This window comes from Chiloscyllium punctatum, chromosome 7 (genome assembly GCF_047496795.1).
Source record: "Chiloscyllium punctatum isolate Juve2018m chromosome 7, sChiPun1.3, whole genome shotgun sequence".
Lineage (NCBI taxonomy): Eukaryota > Metazoa > Chordata > Chondrichthyes > Orectolobiformes > Hemiscylliidae > Chiloscyllium > Chiloscyllium punctatum.
In genome coordinates, this window is record NC_092745.1 from 116,767,099 (window position 1) to 116,792,134 (window position 25,036).

At 40.6% G+C, this 25,036-nt stretch overlaps 1 protein-coding gene across 1 annotated transcript in view; it reads right to left on the reverse strand.

The window, feature by feature from the left end:
• Positions 1–25,036, reverse strand: part of hfm1 (helicase for meiosis 1) — a 193,310-nt gene that overhangs the window by 66,587 nt on the left and 101,687 nt on the right. The window contains exons 19-22 of the mRNA XM_072573276.1: positions 11,964–12,011; positions 8,593–8,690; positions 7,913–8,047; positions 1,800–1,885 (exon numbers count right to left, since the gene is read on the reverse strand). Of these exons, the coding sequence (XP_072429377.1) occupies positions 1,800–1,885; positions 7,913–8,047; positions 8,593–8,690; positions 11,964–12,011 (367 nt within the window). The remainder of the gene's footprint in view (positions 1–1,799; positions 1,886–7,912; positions 8,048–8,592; positions 8,691–11,963; positions 12,012–25,036) is intronic.

Genomic DNA, 25,036 nt, shown 5'->3' on the forward strand with positions numbered 1-25,036 from the left:
TCCTCACTCTACCATTATCATTAAGCCAGGAGATCAACTCTGTTTCAATGAAAAGCACAGGAGCGCATGCCAGGAACAGCACTGGGCAAACCTAAAATGAGAGGTCACCCTAATGAAGCTATAAAACAGGACAATTTATATGCCAAACAGCATAAGCAACAAGTAATAAGCAAGGCTAAGCAATTCCACAAACAACAGATCAAGTCTAAGCTTTGCAGTCCTGCCACATACAGTTGTGAACGGTGGTGGGCAATTGAACTGCTCATTGGAGGAGGAAGCGGCTCCACATGTATCCCCACTCCCAATAACATGGGAGCTCTCCAATTCAGGGCAAAACACTAGGATGAAGCATTTACAACAAGCTTCAGCTACAATGCCAAGTGAAAGATCCATTTCAGCTTCCTCCAGAAGTTCCAAGCATCACAAATGTCAGTTTTCAGGGAATTTGATTCATTGTACTTATCAAGAAATGGCTGAAGATATTGGATACTGCAAAGGCTATGGGCATCTAACAACATTCTGGCAATAACATTGAAGACATGTGCTTCACAACCCTCTATTCTCCAAGCTAAGCTGTTGAAGTACAGCCACAACACTGGCATCTACCCAACAATGTAGAAACTTGTCCAGGTATGCCCTGTGCATAAAAAGGAGGACAAATCCAACCCAACTAATTGTTGCCCTTTTGATCATCAGTAAAGTTATAGAAAGTGTCATCAACAGTCTGATCAAGCATTATTTGCTTGGTAATAACCTGAAGCTCACTGAAGCTCAGAGTATTCTGCAAGGACCATTAAACTCCTGACTTCATTAAAGCCATAGTTCATACATTGACAAATTAGCTCACTTCCAAGGTGTGGTATGAGTGACTGCCCTTGACATTGGAAAATATCATTAGTGACATTAGTGTCACATTAAAAAACCTAGCAAAATTAAAGTCAATGCAAATCAGGAAAAAATCTCCCTGGTTGAAGTCATACCTGGTACAAAGGGAAATGTGGGATGTCAGTCATCTCAGTTCTAGGTAATCCGTGCAAGAATTCCTCAGGGTAGTGTCCAGAGTCGCACCATTATCAGCTGCTTCATCAATGACCTTTCTTCCTTTGTAAGGTCAGAAGTTAGTTCGCCGATGATTACACAATGTTCCGCACCATTTGTGATTCCTCAAATATTGAAGAGGTCCAAATGCAGCAAGATCTGGACAATACCCAGGTTTGGGCCAAAATTGGCAAGTAACATGTGCATCATACAAGTATCAGGAGATGTTCATCTCCACTAAGCAGGAATCTAACTATTACCTCTTGACATTCAATGGTATGTGGAGTCATGGTGGTGTGGTTGTAATGCCATCTGACAAGCAATCCAGAGGATTAGGCATGGGTTCAAATCCCACCATGACAGGTGGTGAAACCAGATTCAGTAAAAATGTGAAATCTGTGAAATTTATTGCCACAAAAGGCTGTGGAGGCCAAGACAGTGAGTGCGTTTAAGACAGAGCTAGACAACTTCTTGCTTAGTGAGGGGATCAAGGATTATGGGGAGAAGGCAGGGGAATAGGGGTGGCAGACTTGATGGGCTGAATGGCGTAATTCTGCTCCTATATGTTATGGTCTTATTCCATAAACAGGACTTAATGATGCTTCATGAAACTTGTAATAACCAAACAATACCCGAGAGACAAATGATCAGAAACACACGGAGCAAGAGGAAAAATGTTAAAAGATGCACAGAACATTCCATGAAAAAATGTTATGGAAGATTTATTAATATGGATAAAGAATTGATTGAAAAATTAATACCAGCTCTAATTCTCTTGCATTTGTGTCTTCTATCTTCTGGAATGTAGTAAGGCCTGCATTTACCATCGCATTGGACAAAGTAGGACCTGTAAATAGAATAACAATGGGGAATTACATTGTACATCTCATTTAAACTTTAGTAATGTTTTAGATGATAAAATCTATATGATACATTAATAATCAGGGGTACATTTTACAAGACTTTGAAGGGAACAGGAGTGAGTATAAGTGAAGGATAGCATTCACAGAAGGCTAATTCCTCTGGACATGTACTCTTATTACAGAACTACGAAATATTTAAAATGTGTGTTGATCTTTACATGAAGCATCAAAATTGATGGGTTCCAGGTGTTGTCGACATTAAGCCATATTTTTGCTGTTGTCAACCAAGGAAATTGTACTTAGAATGCTTCGGGTATATGAGGCTAAAGGTAAGGGCTGGTGGCGGTTGTGGAATGAAATAATTTGAAATAAGAAATAAGTCCTTGAATAATTTACTGCAGATTTTGAAATGAAATCTTTTTTTGCAATAGGCAAAGCAGCAAGTTGTGAAAGTTATAACATTTAGGGAACAGAATGTTCCAATGTGTTGCTACATTTGAATGCTACTGAATAATACATTTTAGGCAGCTGGATGGAGGTAGTCAGAGGACAAGCTTGCTACCTTCAGGCTGCTAGTCAGTCAGATATTTGGTGCACCAAGAAAGACTCTACCTCGAAAAGATGGTACTGCAATAGGCTCTGAGTCATTTGGACCCGGAAAATTTGGGAAGCTGGAAAGTGCACCTAAGTATTCTGATTAGGGACCAAGAAAAACCCTGGGATCAGTGGGCATCTTAAAAGAATTAAAAGTGCCATTAATAGTTCGGTGTAACTCAGAGCAAGGATGAAGATACACACAAATTATTTTTGCTTTGTGGAGTTGAGAAACATTGGAACTTTAAGAAATGCAAGGACAGCACCAGTTTGGTGAAGCTAGTTGTAAAAGCTGGAGTCGTGCCAGTGAGTAGGTGCTTAATGTGTAGTACATCTCTGGGGAAGAGGGAGAAACAGCCAGATTCTGAACAGTCTTTGAGCAAGTCCACAATGAGGAAGTTCTGAAATTAGTTCTTCAACAGTAAAGAATTGGAATTCCTTGCAAAGGTTGTAATGACGAGGTGAGGAATGAATTGGCTCTCCTGTTTTAACCCCCTTGGTTTGTTGCAACAAAATGTTAAATTAATTTTATCATACAACTTAATCACAAGTTAATTAAAATGGAGTCACAAGATTATAATTAAGGAGTCACTTACAAAGTTTTTTTGTGAAAGCAAGAAATTTTAATATTTACTAACCTTGAGAAAAATACCACACGCATCATCCAACAAACGTAACAGTTGTAAGGGGAGAGAGTGAATAATACAATAGGAAGATAAAGAGTATGCAGATTAAAAAGTTCTTAGAGTCCTCAGGTTGATACAGTGGAATCTGAGCCTACGGTTATTTAATTGGTGTCCTGTATGCTCAGCAGCAGTGAAATTTGTAGAATTCTTGACTACTCAGTGAATGGATATTTTTCCAATTTGAGGATGTGACAAAACACGTTGATGAAGGTAGAGCAGTTGATGTGGTGTACATGGATTTTAGCAAGGCATTTGATAAGGTTCCCTATGATAGGTTCATTCAGAAAGTAAGGACGCATGGGATGCAGGGAAACCTCTCTGTCTGGATACAGAATTGGCTGGCCCATGAAAGACAGAGGGTTGTGGTAGATGGACAGTATTCAGCTTGGAGCTCGGTGACCAGTGGTGTTCCGCAGGGATCAGTTTTAGGACCTCTGCTCTTAGTGAATTTTATAAATGACTTGGATGAGGAAGTGGAAGGGTGGGTTAGTAAGTTTGCTGATGGCACAAAGGTTGGTGCAGTTGTGGATAGTGTGGAGGGCTGTTGTAGGTTGCAACGAGATATTAACAAGACGCAGAACTGGGCTGATAAGTGGTAGGTGGAGTTCAACCCAGAAAAGTGTGAAGACATTCACTTTGGAAGATTGAATTTGAATGCAGAATACAGGGTTAAAGGCAGGATTCTTGGCAGTGTGGAGGAACAGAGGGATCTTGGGGTCCACGTCCATCGATCCCTCAAAGATGCCACCCGAGTTGATAGGGTTATTTAGAAGGTGTATGCTGTGTTGGCTTTCATTAGCAGGGAGATTCAATTTAAGAGCTGTGACATTATGCTGCATCTCTATAGAGTCCTGGTTGGACCACATTTGAAATATTATGTACAGTTCTGGTTGCCTCATTGTAGGAAAGATGTGGAAGCTTTAGAGAGGGTGCAGAGAAGATTTACCAGAATGTTGCCTGGACTGGAGGGCATATCTTGAGGGATCGAGGGCTTTTCATCTTCAGAGTGAAGAAGGATGAGCAGTGACTTGATAGAGGTATACGAGATGTTGAGAGGAATAGATAGAGTGGATCAGCCAGAGACTTTTTCCCATAGCAGCAATGTCTATCATGAAGGGGCATAACTTTAAGGTAATTGGAGGAAGGTTTAGGAGAGATGTCTGAGGTAGGTTCTTTACATTGAGAGTGGTGGGTGCATGGCATGCACTACCAGCTGTTGTAGTAGAGTTAGATACATTAGGGATATTTAAGTGACTCTTGGACAGGCACATTGAAGTTAGTACAATGAAGGGTATGTAGGTCAGTCTGATCTTAGAGTAGGATGAAAGGCCAGCATCGGGGGCCGAAGGGCCTATACTATGCTGTAGTGTTCTATGTTCCTCTGTTCTATCAGTCATAATGAGCATGTGTAAACAAAATGTGTATGCCTGGAAGCTCAGGATTGATGGAAGAATAATTACAAACTTACAAACTAAATATTAAGAAGTATAAAATGACTGCATTAACATCAAAGCTAATGCAACTTGGATTTAATAATGTCTGTCAGGAGAGTAAGTAGCTAAATAATCTGAGGCCTTTGACTAACTTGAATTTCTCCTTGAGAAATTTGTAATCAAATGTTATCACTTATACAAGCCCATATTCTGAAACGTCTGGCCTGCAGAAGAATTGAACTGTTAATTTCTACTCAAGAGGATGTGAAATTGGAATAGTTCCTAGTCTACGCTGGGAAATGTGCCACTTACTGCCTTAAAAGGCATGAGAGCTCTTGCCAGCTCCAGCAGAGGTAACAGATTACCTTTCCTAAGAGAGATGTGTGTTCTAGTGGAGCCAGAAAATTGAAGAAATTTAAGTTTAAGTTGCCTCCTTTCCAGATTTTTTTTTGATTGTTATATGGAATGGCGTGTGGCCTTTAGCTGGAATTAGTACGTGGGCCTCTAGCCTCTGACTCATTTGTAAATGGATTGAGGCTTAATTATTTACTCTGTTCCGGCATTTCTGTGCAGTACCAATAGAATCCTACCATTGTTAGAAGCAAGATCATTCAGCTGAGATATAAACTGACCTCTTATTCCATTGCTACATGCCATTTTTAGCAAATGTACAGAAGTTGAAGGACTTGAGTTTTTCTGATGTCCTGGTAAACATTTCTTCTAAACCATCATCAGGAAATAAATTAACTGACAATTTATCATGATAACGCCACACTGAAATTGTGTGTCCATTTGCTTATGTCACTAAAGAGGTTATAATTTACATTCATGTGAAATGCTTTAAATGTCTCAAGAATATCAAAGACAATTGTAGAAAAAAAACTATTCATAACTGTATGATGAGACATTGTGGATGGAGCAAAATCTTATTTGAAAAATAATCTGCTGCAACAGGGGTTCTGAGCAAGGACGCTGCTGTATTGTGGTTGAAGCAAAATAAAAAATTGTCTAGAAACAGAAAAAGTCTCATCGATCATTGTTCGGGCCCAGCCCAGATGTTTAAATGTTCCTTGGCATCCACATCTTTTAACTTCTCTAACAAAATCCTGAGATATTGGCAGGTACCTTGCAAAGTGAAGAATGTAGTGATAACTTTTGTATTGTCCTTCAGGATGAAGGAGTTCAGAATTATTAGTTGCGCTATTGGAGTTAGTGAATAATGGAAGTAAACACTGAATACTTTAAGTCTGACAAGCTACGTCCTTTGTGCCTTTTAAAAGATGGACAGGATCTTTGGTTAGGTGGTGAGTTACTTGTTGCACAATTCCCAGCCTCTGACCTACTCTTATAGCCACAGAATCTATATACTGCTCCCGTTTGGTTTCTGATCAGTGGTAACGACCAGGATGTTGATAGCTAGGGATTCTGTGATGTCATATCATTGAATGTCATGGGAAGATGGTTACATTCTCTGTGGTTGGTTATGGTCATTGATTGGCAATGTGTGGCACAAATGGTGGTTACCAGTTATCAGATCATGCTGAATGTTGTCCAAGTCTTGCTATATGGACATGGAGAATTTCAGTATCTGAGTAACTGTGAATGGAATGGAATATTGTGCAATTAACAATGAAAACCTCCACTTCCGACCTTATGTTGGTGGAAAGATCACTGATGAAACAGTTGAAGTTGGTTGGGCCTACAATACCACAAACGCAGGGCTGGACATAACTCCCAGTAAAGAGTCTTCCAAATTCCCATTAACCTGAATATTGCTAGGAATCCTTGATGCCATATTTGCTCTTTGTTATAAAATAAATCAATCTCACTCTCTCACTTTAGCTTGATGTTTGCTCATGTTTGGACTAAACAAGGCAGGGCAGTAATGAGGTCGAGAGCACAGTGACTCTGGCAGATCCCAAATGAGCATTACTATGGGAGCGCACTACATAGGTCTCTCAATAACACTTTTCATCACTTGACCAATGATCAAGAACAGACTAATGGAAAGCAATAATGAGTTGGATTAATTTTTGTTCTGCATTTTTGGGGATAGATCCTTGCTGAGGGGTTTTCTACATTGTCAAGTAAATATCAGTATTGGAGCGATATTGGAACAGTTCTGCAATGGTGTGGCTAATTCTCAACATAAATCTTTAATATTATGTTAGGATATTCTCAAAGTTTACATCCTTATTAGTATCCAGTGTCCAGTGTTTCTTGATGTCTCATGAAATAAATCCAATTGGCTAAAAACTGGCATCTTTGATTTCTCATTGAAGATAGGTGCAATTGCTTCAGCTTTGATTCTTATATCGATGTTCTGGGATCCCTCATCATTGAGAATGGGATATATTGGAGTCTCCTCTGCCTGTCAATTGTTTAATATTCACCATTTCCCAAATTGGTATGGCAGGACCGTGGAGCTTAGGTCTGGTCCTTCGGTTTTGGGATCACTTAGCTCTTTTTATTGCACATGCTTCTGCTTTTTGTAACGGAAAGAATTCTGTGTTGAAACTTCACCTGGTGCTACTCCTGGCATGCTTTACTGCTTCTTCACTAAACCCCTTGGTCTGATGGCAATGTTAGAGTGAGGGATATGCTCGGTGGTAAGGTTACAGAGTTGGCTGGATGGGTGGTTTGCTAAGCAGTGTGTGGCTAACAGCATACGTTCAATTCCTATCACTGGCTGAGGTTACCATAAAGGATTGTCCTTCTCAACTTCTCCCCCTGCCTGACATATGGTGACCCTGAGGTTAAATCACCACCAGTTATCTCTCTCTTATGAGAGAACACCCCATGGTCTTTGTTCCTTTTAACATTTTTGGCAGCTGTTTTGTACAACTGAATGGTTTCCAAGGTTCTTTCAGGGAGCAGTTAAGAGTTAACTGCATTATTGTGGGTTTGGACAGCATTGTTGTTAACCAACTAGATGGGCATTTATGACAATTTATGATAATTTCATTGTCAGCATTACTGGGTCTAGTTGTCAATTACAAATTTAAAGAATTTTTACCTTATTGATTATTTGCATTTAAATTCCACGAACTGTAATGGTAGGATTCAAACCTATGAGTCCAGTCTTTAGCCTATATAAATGGATTTCCAGTCCAGGGATATCTTATTTTTATTTGTTCACAGGATGTTAGTGTTGCTGGCTAGGTAAGCATTTAATTGCTCATCCGTCATTAATTACCACCATGCCATTGTCTCCCCCTATGAAATACATACTATAAATCATCAAAAGAATAATATCAAATAGCCATCCTAAAAAGATTTGAAGTACTGATACTCTTACCAATCTTCTCAAGTTGTCTGGAGACATATGTCGAGTTCTCCCAAAGTTTAGCCCTAAAACATTTGGCTAAGATCACTGCATTCAATAGTGCCATAAAGTTCTGTTTTTCTTGTTGCATAAGCAATTCCGAAAGGCCTATTGATTAAATATTACAGAAGATTGAATTAGAAGACAAAGTTCCCTTCTGATAAACTTAAAATTCTATCAACCATAATACTGTCAGTTGCAAGAATGCAGAAAAGAAATTTATTTTTCATTTTGAATATCTAATTTTTACTTACACTGGACAATCGTTTAGAGCTAATAAATGAACTTATTCAATGAAGAAAAATTGGCCTAGTTTAAAAGATTGCTATTTAAAAGTAATCTAGGAGAAAGTGAGGACTGCAGATACTGGAGATCAGAGCTTAAAAATGTGCTGCTGGAAAGGGCTTATCCCCGAAATGTCGATTCTCCTGTTCCTTTGATGCTGCCTGACCTGCTGCGCTTTTCCAGCAACACATTTTTAAGTATTTAAAAGTCATCACTAACTTGTACATTTTCATTATATTTTGTATATCACCAATTTTATTCATTACTTTTTCTGCTTAATGATATAAAATTCCAATATTTTTGTGTTTAATCTCTATTCATTCTGCTAGTAGGAGTAGTGCTGAAAGTAATATTTCATTTTTACATACATTTCGTAACTCTCACACCACACTTAAAAATCTTGGCTATGTCTTGAGTCAATGTAAATTCTTGAACTGGAATGCATCCTAATTGGGCTTGAATTAGGCTGTAAAAGAGGAAGCATATTCTATACACAGTAGAAATAAAAAATGGCATTTTAAAAGGATAAAAGTATAATAGTCAAACAATAACAATGTACACCATGCTCTCTAAAGAAGTCACTGAACTCAAATTCAGTTTCTTTTTCTGCAAATACTGCAAGACCTGCAGAGATTTTTTTATTCACTCACAAGATGTGGGCTTCTCTGGCTCAGCCAGCATTTACTGCCCAACAATAGTTGCCCAGTTAAGTGTCAACCGCATTGCTGTGGGTCTGGAGTCACATGTAGGCCAGACCAGGTTGACAGATTTCCTTCCATAAAGGACATTCGTGAACCAGATGGGATTTTCTGAAAATCATCAATGATTTCATGGTCATCATTCAAATTCAATCAAATTCGGCTGTATCAAATTCAAATTCCATTGTCTGCCATGGTGGGATTCGAACCCGGGTCCCCAGACCATTAGCTGAGGCTCTGGATTAATAGTCTATCAATAATACAGATAGTTCCTCTCTAACCTGATGGTTGCGTTCTTGTGCAACCCCACATTATAGAAAAATCTCACTTTAGAAACAGTGTTGACAATGTGATTGCATTACAGCCAACACACGTTTTAAAAGTTCACGCTATAGAAACAGTGACCCCAATTCATCAATCGGATTACAGCAAATTCGCATTAACAGAACACGCGTTATAGCAGGATGAACTGTACCAGGAGGGCATTGCCTTCACAGTGGCGGTGTCGACATCGGAGTCCGGAGTCTAAAGCATGGCAGCAGCTGGGACAGAAGGACTTTGATGGTCAGTGGAGGAGAAGCTGACAAGCCTGTTGGCGGTCAGCTACCAGGTGGGTGGCGAGCACGAATTATGGTTGGTGAAAAAGCAGCTGGCAAGCCCAGACGTCATTCACTGGCAAAGTGGATGGCAACCCTGGATGGTGATAGGTGGTGAGGCTGTTTGCAAACCGGGATGTTGTTTGCCTGTGATGCAGATGGCACGCCTGAATGACAGTCGGCGGACAGACTCAGCCCAGTGCTGGGGAGAGCGAGCCCTCATGAAGAAAGCCCAGCATGGACCGATTGCAGGCACATGGCTTTAGAAGGATTGTATTGTTGAACTTTTAACTTATTTCTTTCCTTTTTCTACTTTGTACTGAAAATTTTGTACCTGAGATGGTGCTGGGAATGGTGACTTTGTACACTTTTCACTGTACTCCTATACTTACGTACTTGAATATATGTGACAATAATCTAATTTTAATTTGTTTTCATTTAGTTTTTCCACCCATTTGTCTTTATTCCATATCTTTAGCATCTGCAGCATTCTGCTTTTACTAGAATACATTGCTGACTAAATGGGAGATTTTAATAATTTATTCAGTAAGTATATGGTTCTTGAATTTACAGATTCCTGCTGGCCCCAACTGCTGCCATGCTCTGGACTTCGATGCATTTGCTGCAAAGCCTTGTGGTATTATTGCTAGACCATTAATCTAGAAAGTCAGCTAATGTTCTGGGGACCAAGGTTCAAATCCCACCATGGCAGGTGGTGGAATTTCTATTTAATAAAGATAAATTGAATTTGATGGAAACCACTATTGATTGTGATTATGTGCAGTCTTGACTTATTTCATTTATAAAGCCAGCATAAACAGAAAGTTGCCAACTTAAAAGTGTTTTTGTAATTTTGTATGAATAATCCACTATTGGTTCTTCATTGAAAGAATATTTCAAGTCTCATCAAGTATAATATCAACATTATAGATTTCGTTTAAACCAATTAATCATTAGGTTAATGAACCTTTTATTTCTTTCATACTTTTGTAACTAGGTAAAGAAATTTGATGCTTTTGTTGTTTAGTGAGAATTTAAGTGTCTTTCCCACTGCTCATTTCTAAGTCAAAGTTACATCATTAATCACCCAATATGGAATTGCAAAGAATTGAGGTACACACCCCTTTAGAACTAAACCAGACTATGAGTAAAGGCGAGATGTTTCCTGATGTCCTTGATGGAAAAATTATAGGAACAATTATTCATGGGCTGCCTGCATTAACTGTTATGCCTTTGCATTGACTCTTATGCTTGGCTCATAGGAGTGAAGCTCTGGAAGCACAGTGGACTGTTTTGTTTTTGAAATGCAAAGAATCAAAAATTAAAGTTCCACCAAAGAACAAATAAATACAGATTTATTACACATTTTGATTTGGTACACCATTACAAGGATAAATCATTAACAGATAAATTTATAGGGTTGATTCTTGTTTGAGTACTTTCAATGAGATTGCTTCATTAAGAAATTAGCCTTATTATATACCTGGTAATGAATAAAATTATTGAATTTGGCAGGAATTTAACAAAAAAATACAAAAATCAGATCTGGCATTTCATGGTGTTGCAATGGTGTTGCAATGAGAAATGCTGACAATTTCAGAAATTGCATACATAAAGTGCTGAAAATACAAAGCAAAGAATTGAGAATTGATATTTAGATAAGGTACATCCAAAGGGCCATAAAGTGGGCTAAAACATGTGGTCACCATTTCTTTTTGGGGATGGGATAGTGCAGGAGAAAGGAGTCAATGTATTAGGGGATAGGATAGGGTGGGGTATGCCGACAGTGGAAACAAATCAATTACAAAGAAGGATATTGTCTCAGAGCAGACACGGCTGGGAATTTATTCGAGGGTTAGTAGGACTTTCAGCTAGTGGGAAAAAAAAACTCACTTGGATTTTGGATGCATGAGCATTTTGAAAATATTTCTTTTCAGGTATTTTTTCATGAAAAGGATTGTAGTTAAGAGATCAAAAACCTAAGTTTTGGATATATGGTTAGCTTTTGTTGCAACTAATAGTCTCCCTGTTCTGCAGACGCATAAGAAGCTACAGTTGTGGTGCATACAGCTTCCAGTGATATTGTAGCTCAATAAGCTGCCTTGTATCGGGTTAGATCAAGCCACTGGCTGTCACATCCAGATTTCAGTCTGCCACGGGAGATGGAAAACTAAATTGACAGTTCACCAAGAAACTGCCATGAATTAAATCCACCATAATATATCCTCTGACTGACTATAAACATTGACACAAGTTGCCAGTTTGTTCCAAATCTTATGTTGTCAACTGGCAACTTTAAACTGAAAGCCTAAACTGGTCATTTTTAAGACTGTGGATACGGCAATTTTGAATTCAAGTAAGTGATTTAATAGATTGTGAACATTTATATCTAAACAATATGATTAAAGTTGCTCGTAAAGTAAACATAATTTTAGGTTGTCTTACCAATTTACTTTCATTTCATTTGTTTTTACCTTTCCTTCTAAAGGGAACCTGTTATAATTGAATGAAAGGAAATGTTAGTAAAACCATGGGACAGCTTTTTATAATTATAAAAATGTCAATTGACCATGGGGAGACATGACCAAAGACTATTATAGAAAGCTAGAATGGTTTCAGCACAGAAGGAGGGCATTCAGTTCAGCATGCAGCAGAAATTTAGGTAATCCTACTCCGTCATCGTTTTCTCGTAGCCCTGTTCATCTTCTCTCTTTTGGGTATTCATCTAGTTGCCTTTCAAACACCATGACTGAATTACTTGCTTCACATTCTCATGCAGTGCATTCCAGATGCCAACAATTGAATGCATATATTGCCAATGCCTCTTTTGCCAATTACCTTGAGTTGGTGTCCTCTAGTTCTCAACTCATCTGTAAACAAATATAGTTTCTCCCCGTATATTTTGCAGAAATTATTTGTGATTTTGAACACCCTCAAACAGATCTTCTCAAAATCTTCTATTCACTGAGGAGAACAACCAATCTATCCAAATGACTGGACCTTCATCACTGAATACATTCCTGAAGGCTTTGCTGCACACACTCGAAAACTTTCCTATCCTTTCTAAAGTGTTGCATCTAAAATTGGATAATATCTCAGTTGAGGTCAAATGAGTTGTTTCATAAGGTTCAACATAGCACAAGGTACCAGAAGAATGGGGACTTTCAAACATCACGCTATTGTTCAAACAAGGCTATAAGGTTAAAACCCATAAATACAGACATCAGTTTAACTTTAGAAATGGGGAAGCTTCTTGGAACTATCATTTCCGATAGAAGTCATATGGAAAAGATGTTTTGCTTAATTAGAATCAGCATGGATTTCTAAACAGAAATTGTGCTTAACTAATTTGCTGGAGTTTTTTGAAGAGGTAACAGAAATGTCAATGAGAGCAATATTTACAAGGATTGTAAAAAGGCATTTGATACCCAGCCATATCTGGGAAAAGGGTGACCTCTTCAAGAGGGACTGTTTTCACCCAAACAGTGACGGGGACCAATATTTTGTGGGTGGTTTTGCTCGCTCTATTGGGTGGATTTTAAACTAGCTTGGCAGGGGAATGGGAGTCAAAAAGCTTGGCACTGGAAAAGCACAGCAGGTCAAGCAGCACCCGAGGAGCAGGAGAATTGATGTTTTGGGCATAAGCCCGTTATCAGAATAGGAACCCAAGGGGAGGCTCTGAGTTAGCTAGAATGGATGAGGGCATAAGGAAAAATATAATCAAGATGGTAAATAAAAAGCAAGCAGCAGCTGAGCAGTGTAGCACTAAGGTGAGTGGAAACCAGGTACTGACAGAAAAAGTGAGAATGTTTGAAAACAAAGCTTCTTCTGGCGGGGATGCTAAGATTCAAAAAGCAGTTACGTATACTAGCATGATTGTACTTTACCTGAATGTTCACAGCATTCAAAACAATTGGTTGATTGCAGCGGTGAAAGGGTTGGCTTTTGAGGAGTGATTGAGTACACTGGGACTATACTCATTAGAATTTAGAAGAATGGAGTGGGATCTTATAGACACATATAACATTTTGAAGGAAATAAATAAGATAGAAGCAGGGAGGTTATTTCCACTGGCAGGTGAAACTAGAACCAGGGGGCATATTCTCAAAATAAGAGGGGGTAGATTTAGGACTGAATTGAGGATGAACTTCTCCACCCAAGGGATTCTGAAACTATGGACTTCCCTGCCCAATGAAATAGTTGAGGCTACCTCATTGAATGTATTTAAAGCAAAAGTAGATAGATTTTTGAACGGTAAGGGGATTAAGGGTTATGGTGAGCAGATGGGTAAGTGGAGCTGAGTCCACAAAAAGATCGGCCATAATCTTATTAATGGTATAGCAGGCTCAACAGATCACATGACTTACTTCTCCTCTGGTTTCTTATATTCTTATGTTCACACAACAGACATGCAAGATAACCTTTACATCATGGAAGCAATGTGGATACAAAATTGAATGAGTAGTGGAACAGGAGATAATGGTGAAGAAATGTTTTTTTAGGCTGAAGGAAGATTTGTCAGGGAGTTCACAGGGTTGGTACTGGAATTCCAGAATTATGACCTAGCTTGAGTGAAGGAACGACGATATATTTCCAAGTCAGGATGGTGAGTGGTTTGGAAGGGAACTTGCAGATGGTGGTGTTCCCACATATCTGCTGCCTTTGACTTTCTGGATGGATATGGTCATGGGTTTGCAAGGTACAATGAATTTCTGCAATGCAAGTTGTAGGTAATAGACACTGCTACTGCTGAACAATACACTTGATTAGATCCTGAAGATTTATCTATCTTTATGCTTTTTTAAGAGCTTCGGCACCTCCTCTTCTGTTTTGCAGACAGTTTAAAAAACATCAATATTTATTTCCCCAAGTTCTCTTTCTCCATGTCTTTCTCCAATTTTTTTTTGTAACTCTCCCATGTCCTATGGTTCCATACGTAGACGACCTCATTGAAATCTAAGGGGCCCTATTCTCTCTATAGTTGCTCTACTGCCCTTAATATACTTGTTAAATCTCTTTGGATTATCCTTAAGCTTATCTGCACAGACTATCTCATATACCCTTTATATCCCATGATTTTTCTCTTAAGAATGCTCCTACTTCTCTTTATACTCTTCAAGAGATTCACTTGCTCCCAGTTGTCTACACCTAACATATGCGTCCTTCTTTTTCTTGATCAGAGTTTCAATATTTCCATTCATCCATTGTTCCCCACTCCTACCAGCCTTTTCTTTCACTCAAAAAGGAATATACTGCCTCTGATCTCTCGATATCTCACTTATGAAAGTCTCCCACTTGCCTGTTGTCATTAGTGTGCCTGATGGATTTTTCTAGATTAGAGTGGTGCTGAAAAAGCACAGCAGGTCAGGCAGCATCCAAGGAGTAAGAAAATCGATGTTTCGGGCAAAAGCCCTTCATCAGGACTGAAGCCTTCAGTCCTTCACACCTTCAGTCCTGATGAAGGGCTTTTGCCCGAAATGTCAATTTTCCTACTCCTCGGATGTTGCCTGACCTACTGTGCTTTTCCAGCACCACTCTAATCTCAACTCTGATTTCCAGCATCTGCAGTCCTCACTTTTACCTAGTTGGATTTTTCTGACAATCGACAATGGTTTCATGGTCAGAAGTAGATTCTTAATTCCAGACGTTTTTTGTTGAATTTAAATTTCACCACATTAGCTGATTTTCTGGATTAACAATCGAGCAAATATACCATTAAGCCATCGCCTCCCACCTGCATCCACAAGCATCCATTCCGTCCACTAGTGATGCTCAGTAGCAGTAGTGTGTACTATATATAAGATACACTGCAGAAATTCACCAATGATCCTTCGACAGGATTTTCCAAGCCCATGATCATTTCCATTTAGAAGGCCAAGGGCAAGAGATACGTGGGAACACCAATACCTGCACATCCCTAACAAGCCACTCACAATCCTGACTTGGGAATATATCACATTCTTCACTTTCACTGGGTTAAAATTATGGAATTCCCTTCCTAAGGGTATTGTCGGTGAACTGACGGCACGTGGATTGCAGCAGTTCAAAAAGGTAGCTCACCACCATCTTCTCAAGGGCAAGTCAGTACAGACAATAAATGCTGACCAGCCAGAAATGTCCACATCCCATGAATGAAAAATAAATGGCAATGGTCCTGGTACTTATCCGTGGGGAAACCCAATGTACTATCTTGCTCTAGTCTGAAAAACAGCTATTTACCACCACTTACCATTTCCCTTCACTCAGCCAACATCATCAATCCTGTTCTCTCAGAAAATGAAATCAAACTTAAAAAAGTGAAAATCTATGATTACATTCTGGAAAGTGGATTTTAAAAGGCTTGCTCAGTCAGCCAAAGTATCAAGTTCTTAAGATCTGCATCCTGTATTCACTCTTTTGATGTTGGATACACACTGCACATAATTTTGGTTATGGAATAGCTTAAGTCATTCTGCATTCCCACCTAAAATAAACAATAACTCTCAAAAACCTTTTCCAGAGCTATTTCCAAAACAGATTTGATAAGATTGTAATTATAGTTGAGAAGTAATTGATATGATATAAAAGCTGTGGACATTTGTCTAAGGCTTGCAAAAATGAAACCAATGAATCTTAAAGGAATTTCTGGATATTATTTCAAAAAGCAAAGTTTACTTATTGACACATGGTGCTTGGGAGATAGGGTCTTCCTCACAACTCTGCTTTAACACTGCAGGCTGCCACCAGATACTGCTTATCCCACCTTCTAATAATTCCTAACACCACCAGGGTCTTCTGCTGCCTTTGCACTGTGCTGCTTCACCTGCTTTAATTGATGCATTGTGTCCTCGGGAAGAAATGCCATCTGTAGAACATTGATCATATCTTATAATACAGGAGTACTGCTGCTGTATGGTTCTGTTTAACATCAGTTTTGGTAAAGCAGATTGTATATCTGCTAGGTTCAAACCTGACACTGGGAGGAACCAATTTCTCGGCTCGAGTGAAACAAAATGTAGTACATTGTGACAATTGCAGGGTCAGTGTCAGTGAAAGATTACTAATTGAGTTGAATGGTGGAGTAGAGTTGTTGAACTGAATTGGCCTATTCTGTTCCCACATCTTATGATTTTGTAGCACTTTTTGTCAAGATGTCACTTTCACCAGATCACAAGACACTTACTTTTTTTCCCCATTTCCCCTTTCAACACTATGTTGTATAATTTTGCATTTGAAATCTTAGAAATAAAGTTCAAAAACTGGACAAAAACTGTTGGGTGTTTTTCTTTGACCATTGCATATGCAATGGGATGAAGGGTCTTTTTCTGTGCAGTAGATCTCTATGACTTTAAAACACCATTTAATAAAGTAGTCAGAAACTGAGTACAATGAATTCCATATTGCATAAAATATGAAACCTAACCTCATTCTATATAGAACAGACTGCAATTGATTTTTTTTTTGTCTTTCAAAGGTCAGCCATATATCAAAGCAGTGAACGAGACTCCAAACTTTCCAATATGTGTCAGATTAGTTTTTAGGAGTTTGTAATAAATACCAAATGGCATGTTCTCAAAACTTGTAAAATCTCAATTAAATTGTTTTTTCAAACTCCATCTGGAGATTCCTCTGCAAGCCAGCATGGGTATCAGGAACGTTTTTATTCCAGATTTAACAACATTGCAAAAATCAATTGCTGCGATGATGGTCCACATTCACTTCATCTGCCAAGACCTTAACTTTCGATGAAAAATCATCCTTACCTAATCAGAAAATAGTTCAACATAAGGTGGCCACCACTCTCTCTCCATGGATGCTGCCTGACCCACTGTGATCTCCAGCATTTGTTGGTTTCAATTCAGTTTGTTAAGTATTGTTGGTCCTTTTGAGGAGCAATCTGGTTATTCCAACTCTTTTCTCATGTCCCTGCAATTATTTTCCTTTGAATACTTATCCAATTTCGTTTTGAAGAATATCAGGCAGTGCATTATAAATGTATATTGTTTAGGATATTTTTTCCTCAAATCATCTGATTCTCCTGCCGTTCATCTTGGATTGTGCCCTCTAGTTATTAAGCTGTCAGCCATTGGAAATAATTCCTCTCAATAACTCTAATTAAATCCTTCATGATGTTAAACATGACTATCATGTCTCTTTCAAGCAAAGAAAGCTAAGAGAACAACTTCAGCTTCTCCACCCTACTTATGTAACTAATTTGTCATCTTCCAAACAATCTACCATCTATCTAAATGACTTGGTGAGAAAATAAATGTGCTCTGGCCAAGATTGCAGATGACTCAAAAATAGGTGGGGAGGACAAGTGGTGAGGATGACACAAAAGGTGTATACTGAATAGACTGTCCTTTTATTATCCTCTATTTTTAATGGTGGACTAAAACGAGGTAATAGCTTTTAAAACCAATTATTGCTGAAGGATTGCTGCATGCTTTTAAAAGTAAATAACCTGTCAGTCATTGTAAATACTGTTCACACAGCTGCTGTTTGTGTAGTTGTATAGTTTGTGAAATAACTCCTCAGAGGTGTGCATCCCATCACCAAGTCACCCTCTATTTATATTTGGAGAGTCTTCAACACTGATCCCTCAAGCCAGCTCCCAGAAAGAACAGGATGTCTGACAGTCCTGTTCTTTTTGTCTTTCTTTTTATTTTCTTTTTCTTTTCCTTTCTTTTATTAACTCCCACTCTACCGCCGAACTGCAGTAGTGCTTATTTTTTCCCCAGCACCCATGTTGTGTGTGTGCAGGTGTGAGACACAGTGAGAGACACAAGGTGTATGAATCTTTATTCAATTTTCACAACCAGGAAGAAAGGAAACACCCGAGTGGCCAGTGACAAGCAGTGCCCTTCACAAAAGGCAATGCTGTGTGATCAAACAGTGAAGGGGAGGGCAGGGATTAAATCAAAATAGAGTTGGAGGGGGAAATAATGCACACCACTCCCTGCAGCGTCCACCTCTCCCTGAACAACTCCAGGGTGTTGATGGAGACCGCGTGCTCCTTCTCCAAGGACCTCCGGGCTCTAACTTAACCGCAGAAGAGGGGCAGGCAGTCGGCCCTAACAACCTTCTCCACGGCCCACTGCCTGGACCTGTTTATGGCCAGTTTGGCCAGGCCCAGGAGCAGACCCACGAGGAGGTCTTCAGACCTGCCATCCCTCCTCTGTACCGGGTGCCCGAAGATCAGGAGCGTGGGACTGAAGTGCAACCAAAAGCAGAGGAGGAGGTTTTTAAGAAAATCAAAAAGGGAGTGCAAACACCAACACCCAATCTATACATGGTCCATGGACTCCACAGCGCCACAGAACAAGACAGTCCTGTTCTTTTTTTTTTTTTTTTTTGCACCAGGAAGATAGGAAAGACACCCGAGTGGCCAGTGACAAGCACTGCCCTTCAAACCACAGGGCAATGCTGTGTGATCAAAACAGTGAAGGGGAGGGTAGGGATCAAATCAAAATAGAGTTGGAGGGAGAAATGATGCACTCCACTCCCTGCGGCGCCCACCTCTCCCTGAACGACTCCAGGGTGTCGGTGGACACCGCGTGCTCCTTCTCCAAGGACACCCGGGCTCTAACGTAACCCCGGAAGAGGGGCAGGCAGTCGGCCCTAACGACCCCCTCCACGGCCCGCTGCCTGGACCTGTTGATGGCCAGTTTGGCCAGGCCCAGGAGCAGACCCACGAGGAGGTCCTCGGACCTGCCCTCCCTCCTCCGTACCGGGTGCCCGAAGATCAGGAGCGTGGGACTGAAGTGCAGCCAGAAACAGAGGAGAAGGTTTTTCAGAAAATCAAAAAGGGAGTGCAAACGCCCACACCCAATCTATACATGGTCCACGGACTCCACAGCGCCACAGAACAAGACAGTCCTGTTCTTATCTGTCAGCCAGGGCACCCTGATTGGACGAGATTAACAGCCAAATCAGGAAACTCATTTTCTATGAGGTCCACTTGGCTGATCTCATTACAATCACTACAGCTTGCAGACAAATTGAAGCTGAAAGGTTGTCTACAAATGGAGCTTTGCTTGGTAATGAGTACAAAGAATAAAGAAAATTACAGCACAGGAATAGGCCCTTCAGCCCTCTAAGCCTGCGCTAATCTAGATCCTCTATCTAAACCTGTCATCTATTTCCCAAGGATCTGTATTCATCTGCTCCCTGCCCATTCTGTATCTGTCTAGATACATCTTAAATGACGATGTCGTGCCCACTTCTACAACCTCTGCTGGCAACGTGTTCCAGGCATCCACCAACCTATGCATAAAGAACTTTTCAGGCATATCTCCTTTCAACTTTTCCCCTCTCACCTTGAAATTGTGACCTGTAATAATTGAGTCCTCCACTCTGGAAAAAAACTTCTTGATATCCACCTTCAGAACTGAGACAACAAGAATCCAGAGAAAATATATTCCTGTCAGGGTGAAAGGAAAGGCTGGTAGGTATAGGGAATGCTGGATGACTAAAGAAATTGAGGGCTTGGTTAAGAAAAAGAAGGAAGCATATGTCTGGTATAGACAGGATAGATCGAGTGAATCCTTAGAAGAGTATAAAGGAAGTAGGAGTATACTTAAGAAGGAAATCAGGAGGGCAAAACGGGGACATGAGATAGCTTTGGCAAATAGAATTAAGGAGAATCCAAAGGGGTTTTACAAATATATCAAGGACAAAAGGATAACTAGGGAGAGAATAGGGCCCCTGAAAGATCAGCAAGGTGGCCTTTGTGTGGAGCTACAGAAAATGGGGGAGATACTAAATGAATATTTTGCATTAGTATTTACTGTGGAAAAGGATTAGGAAGATATAGACTGTAGGGAAATAGATGGTGACATCTTGCAATATGTCCAGATTACAGAGGAGGAAGTGCTGGATGTCTTGAAACGGTTAAAGGTGGATAAATCCCCAGGACCTGATCAGGTGTACCCGAGAACTCTGTGGGAAGCTAGAGAAGTGATTGCTGGGCCCCTTGCTGAGATATTTGTATCATCGATAGTCACAGGTGAGGTGCCGGAAGACTGGAGGTTGGCAAACGCGGTGCTGTTTAAGAAGGGTGGTAAAGACAATCCAGGGAACTATAGACCAGTAAGCCTGAACTCGGTGGGGGGCAAGTTGTTGGAGGGAATCCTGAGATACAGGATGTACAAGTATTTGGAAAGGCAAGGACTGATTCAGGATAGTCAACATGGCTTTGTGCGTGGGAAATCATGTCTCACAAACTTGATTGAGTTTTTTGAAGAAGTAACAAAGAAGATTGATGAGGGCAGAGCGGTAGAAGTGATCTATATAGACTTCAGTAAGGCGTTTGACAAGGTTCCCCATGGGAGACTGATTAGCAAGGTTAGATCTCACAGAATACAGGGAGAACTAGCCATTTGGATACAGAACTGGCTCAAAGGTAGAAGACAGAGGGTGGTGGTGGAGGGTTGTTTTTCAGACTGGAGGCCTGTGACCAGTGGAGTGTCACAAGGATCGGTGCTGGGCCCTCTACTTTTTGTCATTTACATAAATGATTTGAATGCGGGCATAAGAGGTATGGTTAGTAAGTTTGCAGATGACACCAAAATTAGAAGTGTAGTGGACAGCGAAGAGGGTTACCTCAGATTACAACAGGATCTGGACCAGATGGGCCAATGGACTGAGAAGTGGCAGATGGAGTTTAATTCAGATAAATGCGAGGTGCTGTATTTTCGGAAAGCAAATCTTAGCAGGGCTTATACACTTAATGGTAAGGTCCTAGGGAGTGTTGCTGAACAAAGAGACCTTGGAGTGCAGGTTCATAGCTACTTGAAAGTGGAGTTGCAGTTAGATAGGCTAGTGAAGAAGGTGTTTGGTATGCTTTCCTTTATTGGTCAGAGTATTGAGTACAGGAGTTGGGAGGTCATGTTGCGGCTGTACAGGACATTGGTTAGGCCACTTGTTGGAATACTGCGTGCAATTCTGGTCTCCTTCCTACTGGAATGATGATGTGAAACTTGAAAGAGTTCAGAAAATATTTACAAGGATGTTGCCAGGGTTGGAGGATCTGAGCTACAGGGACAGGCTAAACAGGCTGGGGCTGTTTTCCCTGGAGCGTCGGAGGCTGAGGGGTGACCTTATAGAGGTTTACAAAATTATGAGGGGCATGGATAGGATAAATAGACAAAGTCTTTTCTCTGGGGTTGGGGAGTCCAGAACTAGAGGGCATAGGTTTAGGGTGAGAGGGGAAAGATATAAAAGAGACCTAAGGGGCAACCTTTTCACGCAGAGGGCGGTACGTGTATGGAATGAGCTGCCAGAGGATGTGGTGGAGGCTGGTACAATTGCAACATTTAAGAGGCATTTGGATGGGTATATGAATAGGAAGGGTTTGGAGGGATATGGGCCGGGTGCTGGCAGGTGGGACTAGATTGGGTTGGGACATCTGGTCGGCATAGATGGGTTGGACCAAAGGGTCTGTTTCCATGATGTACATCTATATGACTCTATGACTCTTTTGATTTAGTAGACCTCAATCAAGTTCGACCCCCCCCCCCCACACCCCACGCCCCCACCCCCACCAAACCAATTTCTGTCTTTCTAATGAAAATAATCCTAATCTATCTACTTAACCTCTCTTCACAGCAAGCGCCCTCCATATCAGGCAACATTCTGGTGAACCTCCTCTGCATCCTCTCCAAAGCATCCACATCCTTTTGGTAATGTGGCAACTAGAATTGTATGTAGTACTCCAAATATGGCCGAACCAAAGTCCTATACAACTGTAACATGACCTGCCAACTCTTATTCTCAATACCCTGCCCGATGAAGGAAAGCATGCCATATGCCTTCTTGACCACTCTATTGACCTGCATTCCCACCTTCAGGGTATAATGGACCTGAACACCCAGATCTGTCTGTACATCAATTTTCCCCAGAGCTTTTCATTTACTGTATAGTTCTCTCTTGAATGGGATCTTCCTTAATGCATCACCTCGCATTTGCCTGGAATGAACTCTATCAGCCATTTATCTGCCCAACTCTCCAATCTATCTATATTCTGCTACATTCTCTGACAGTCTCCTTCACTAACTGCTACTCCACCAATCTTAGTGTCATCTGCAAACCTGCAAATCAGACCACCTATAGCTTCTTCCAGATCATTTACGTATATCACAAACAAAGGTGGTCCCAGCACAGATCCCTGTGGAATACCTCTGGTCACAGTTCTCAACTTTGAGAAACTCCCTTCCATTACTACTCTCTGTCTCCTGTTGCCCAGTCAGTTCTTTATCCATCTAGCTAGTACACCCTGGACCCCATGCAACGCCTTACTGAAGTCCACGTATATGACATCTATAGCCCTTCCCTCATCAGTCAACTTTGTTACTTCTTCAAAGAACTCAATCAAATTGGTAAGACATGACCTTCTCTGCACAAAACAATGTTGCTTATCACTGATAAGCCCATTTTCTTCCAAATGTAAATAGATCCTACCCCTCATTATCTTCTCCCACAGCTTCCCTAACACTGACGTCAGGATTACTGGTCTATAATTACCTGGATTATCCTTGCTACCCTTCTTAAACAAGGGGACAACATTAGCAATTCTCCAATCCTCTGGGACCTCACCCGCAAAGATATGTTAAGGCCCCACCTATTTCCTCTCTCACTTCTCTCAATAACCTGGGATAGATCCCATCCGGACCTGGGGATTTATCAACCTTAATGCCCTTTAGAATAGCCAACATTTTCTCCCGCCTTATGCCAACTTGACCTAGAGTAATCAAACATCTATCCCTAACCTCAACACACATCATGTCCCTCTCTTCAGTGAATACTGACACAAAATACTCATTAAGCATCTCTCCCATTTTGTCTGACTCGATGCATAACTTCTCTCCTCTGTCCTTGAGTGAGCTAACACTTGCTCCAGTCACCCTCTTGCTCCTTATACATGAATAAAAGGCTTTGGGATTATCCTTAACCCAGTTTGCTAAAGATAGTTCATGACCCCTTTTAGCCCTCTTAATTCCTCGTTTCAGATTGGTCCTACTTTCCCCATATTCTTCCAAAACTTTGTCTGTTTTCAGTCACCTAGACCTTATGTATGCTTCCTTTTTCCTCTTAGCTAGTCTCATAATTTCACCTGTTATCCATAGTTCCCTAATCTTGCCATTTCTATCCCTCACTTTCACAATGACATGTCTATCTTGCATTCTAATCAAGCTCTCTTTAAAAGCCTTCCACATATCAAATGTGGATTTACTATCAAACAGCTGCTCCCAATCTACATTTCCGAGCTCTTGCTGAATTTTGCTATCGTTGGCCTTTCCCCAGTTTGGCACTCTTCCTTCAGGACCACTCTCGTCTTTGTCTATGGGTATTCTAAAACTTATGAAATTGTGATCAGTATTCCCAAAGTGATCCCCTACTGAAACTTCAACCACCTGGCCGGGCTCATTCCCCAACACCAGGCCCAGTATGGCCCCTTCCTGATTCAAACTATTTACATACTGCTCTATAAAACCCTCCTGGATGCTCCTTACAAATTCTGCTCCACCAAAACTTCTAACACTAAGTGAATCATGCCAATGTTGGGAAAACTAAAATCTCCCATCCTGTTGGTCCTACATCTTTCCATAAACTGTCTACATATTTGTACCTCTATTTCATGCTCACTGTTGGGCGGACTGTAGTAAAGCTCCAACATTGTTACTGCACTCTTCCTATTTCTGAGCTCGGCCCACATTGCCTCACTGCTTGAGTCCTCTACAGTGCCCTTCTTCAACACAGCTGTGATATCCTCTCTGACCAGTAATGCACCTCCTCCACCTGTTTTACCTCCATCTCTATTCTGCCTGAAACATCTATATCCTGAGATATAAAGTTGTCAATCTTGCTCTTCCCTCAACCAAGTCTCAGTAATAGCAATAACATCATACTCCCAGGTACTAATCCAAGTACTAAGTTAATCTGCCTTACCTACTACACTTCTCACATTAAAACGAATGGACCTCAGACCACCTGTCCTTTTGCGTTCATCATCTGTTCCCTGCCTACTCTTCCCCTTAGTCACACTGACTTCATTATCTAGTTCTGTACAGGCTTCAGTTACTACCTCCTTACTGTCCACTAACCTCCTCATTTGATTCCATCCGCCTGCCACATTAGCTTAAACTCTCCCCAACAATGTTAGCAAAAGCACCTCCGAGGACATTGGTTCTAGTCTTGCCCAGGTGTCGACCGTCCGATCTGTAATAGTCCCACTTTCCCCCAGAACCAGTCCCAATGTCCCAAAAATCTGAACACCTCCCTCCTGCACCATCTCTCATGCCACTAATTCATTCTACCTATTCTTTCATTTCTACTCTGACTAGTACATGGCACTGGTAGCAATCCTGTGATTGCTACCTCTGAGGTCCTACTTTTTAACTTGGCACTAAACTCCCTAAATTCTGCTTGTCGGACCTCATCCCATTTATTACTGATATCATTTGTGCCTATAGGCACGACAACTGGCTGTTCACCACCACACCCCCCTACCCTTTCAGAATATCCTGCAGCTGATCTGA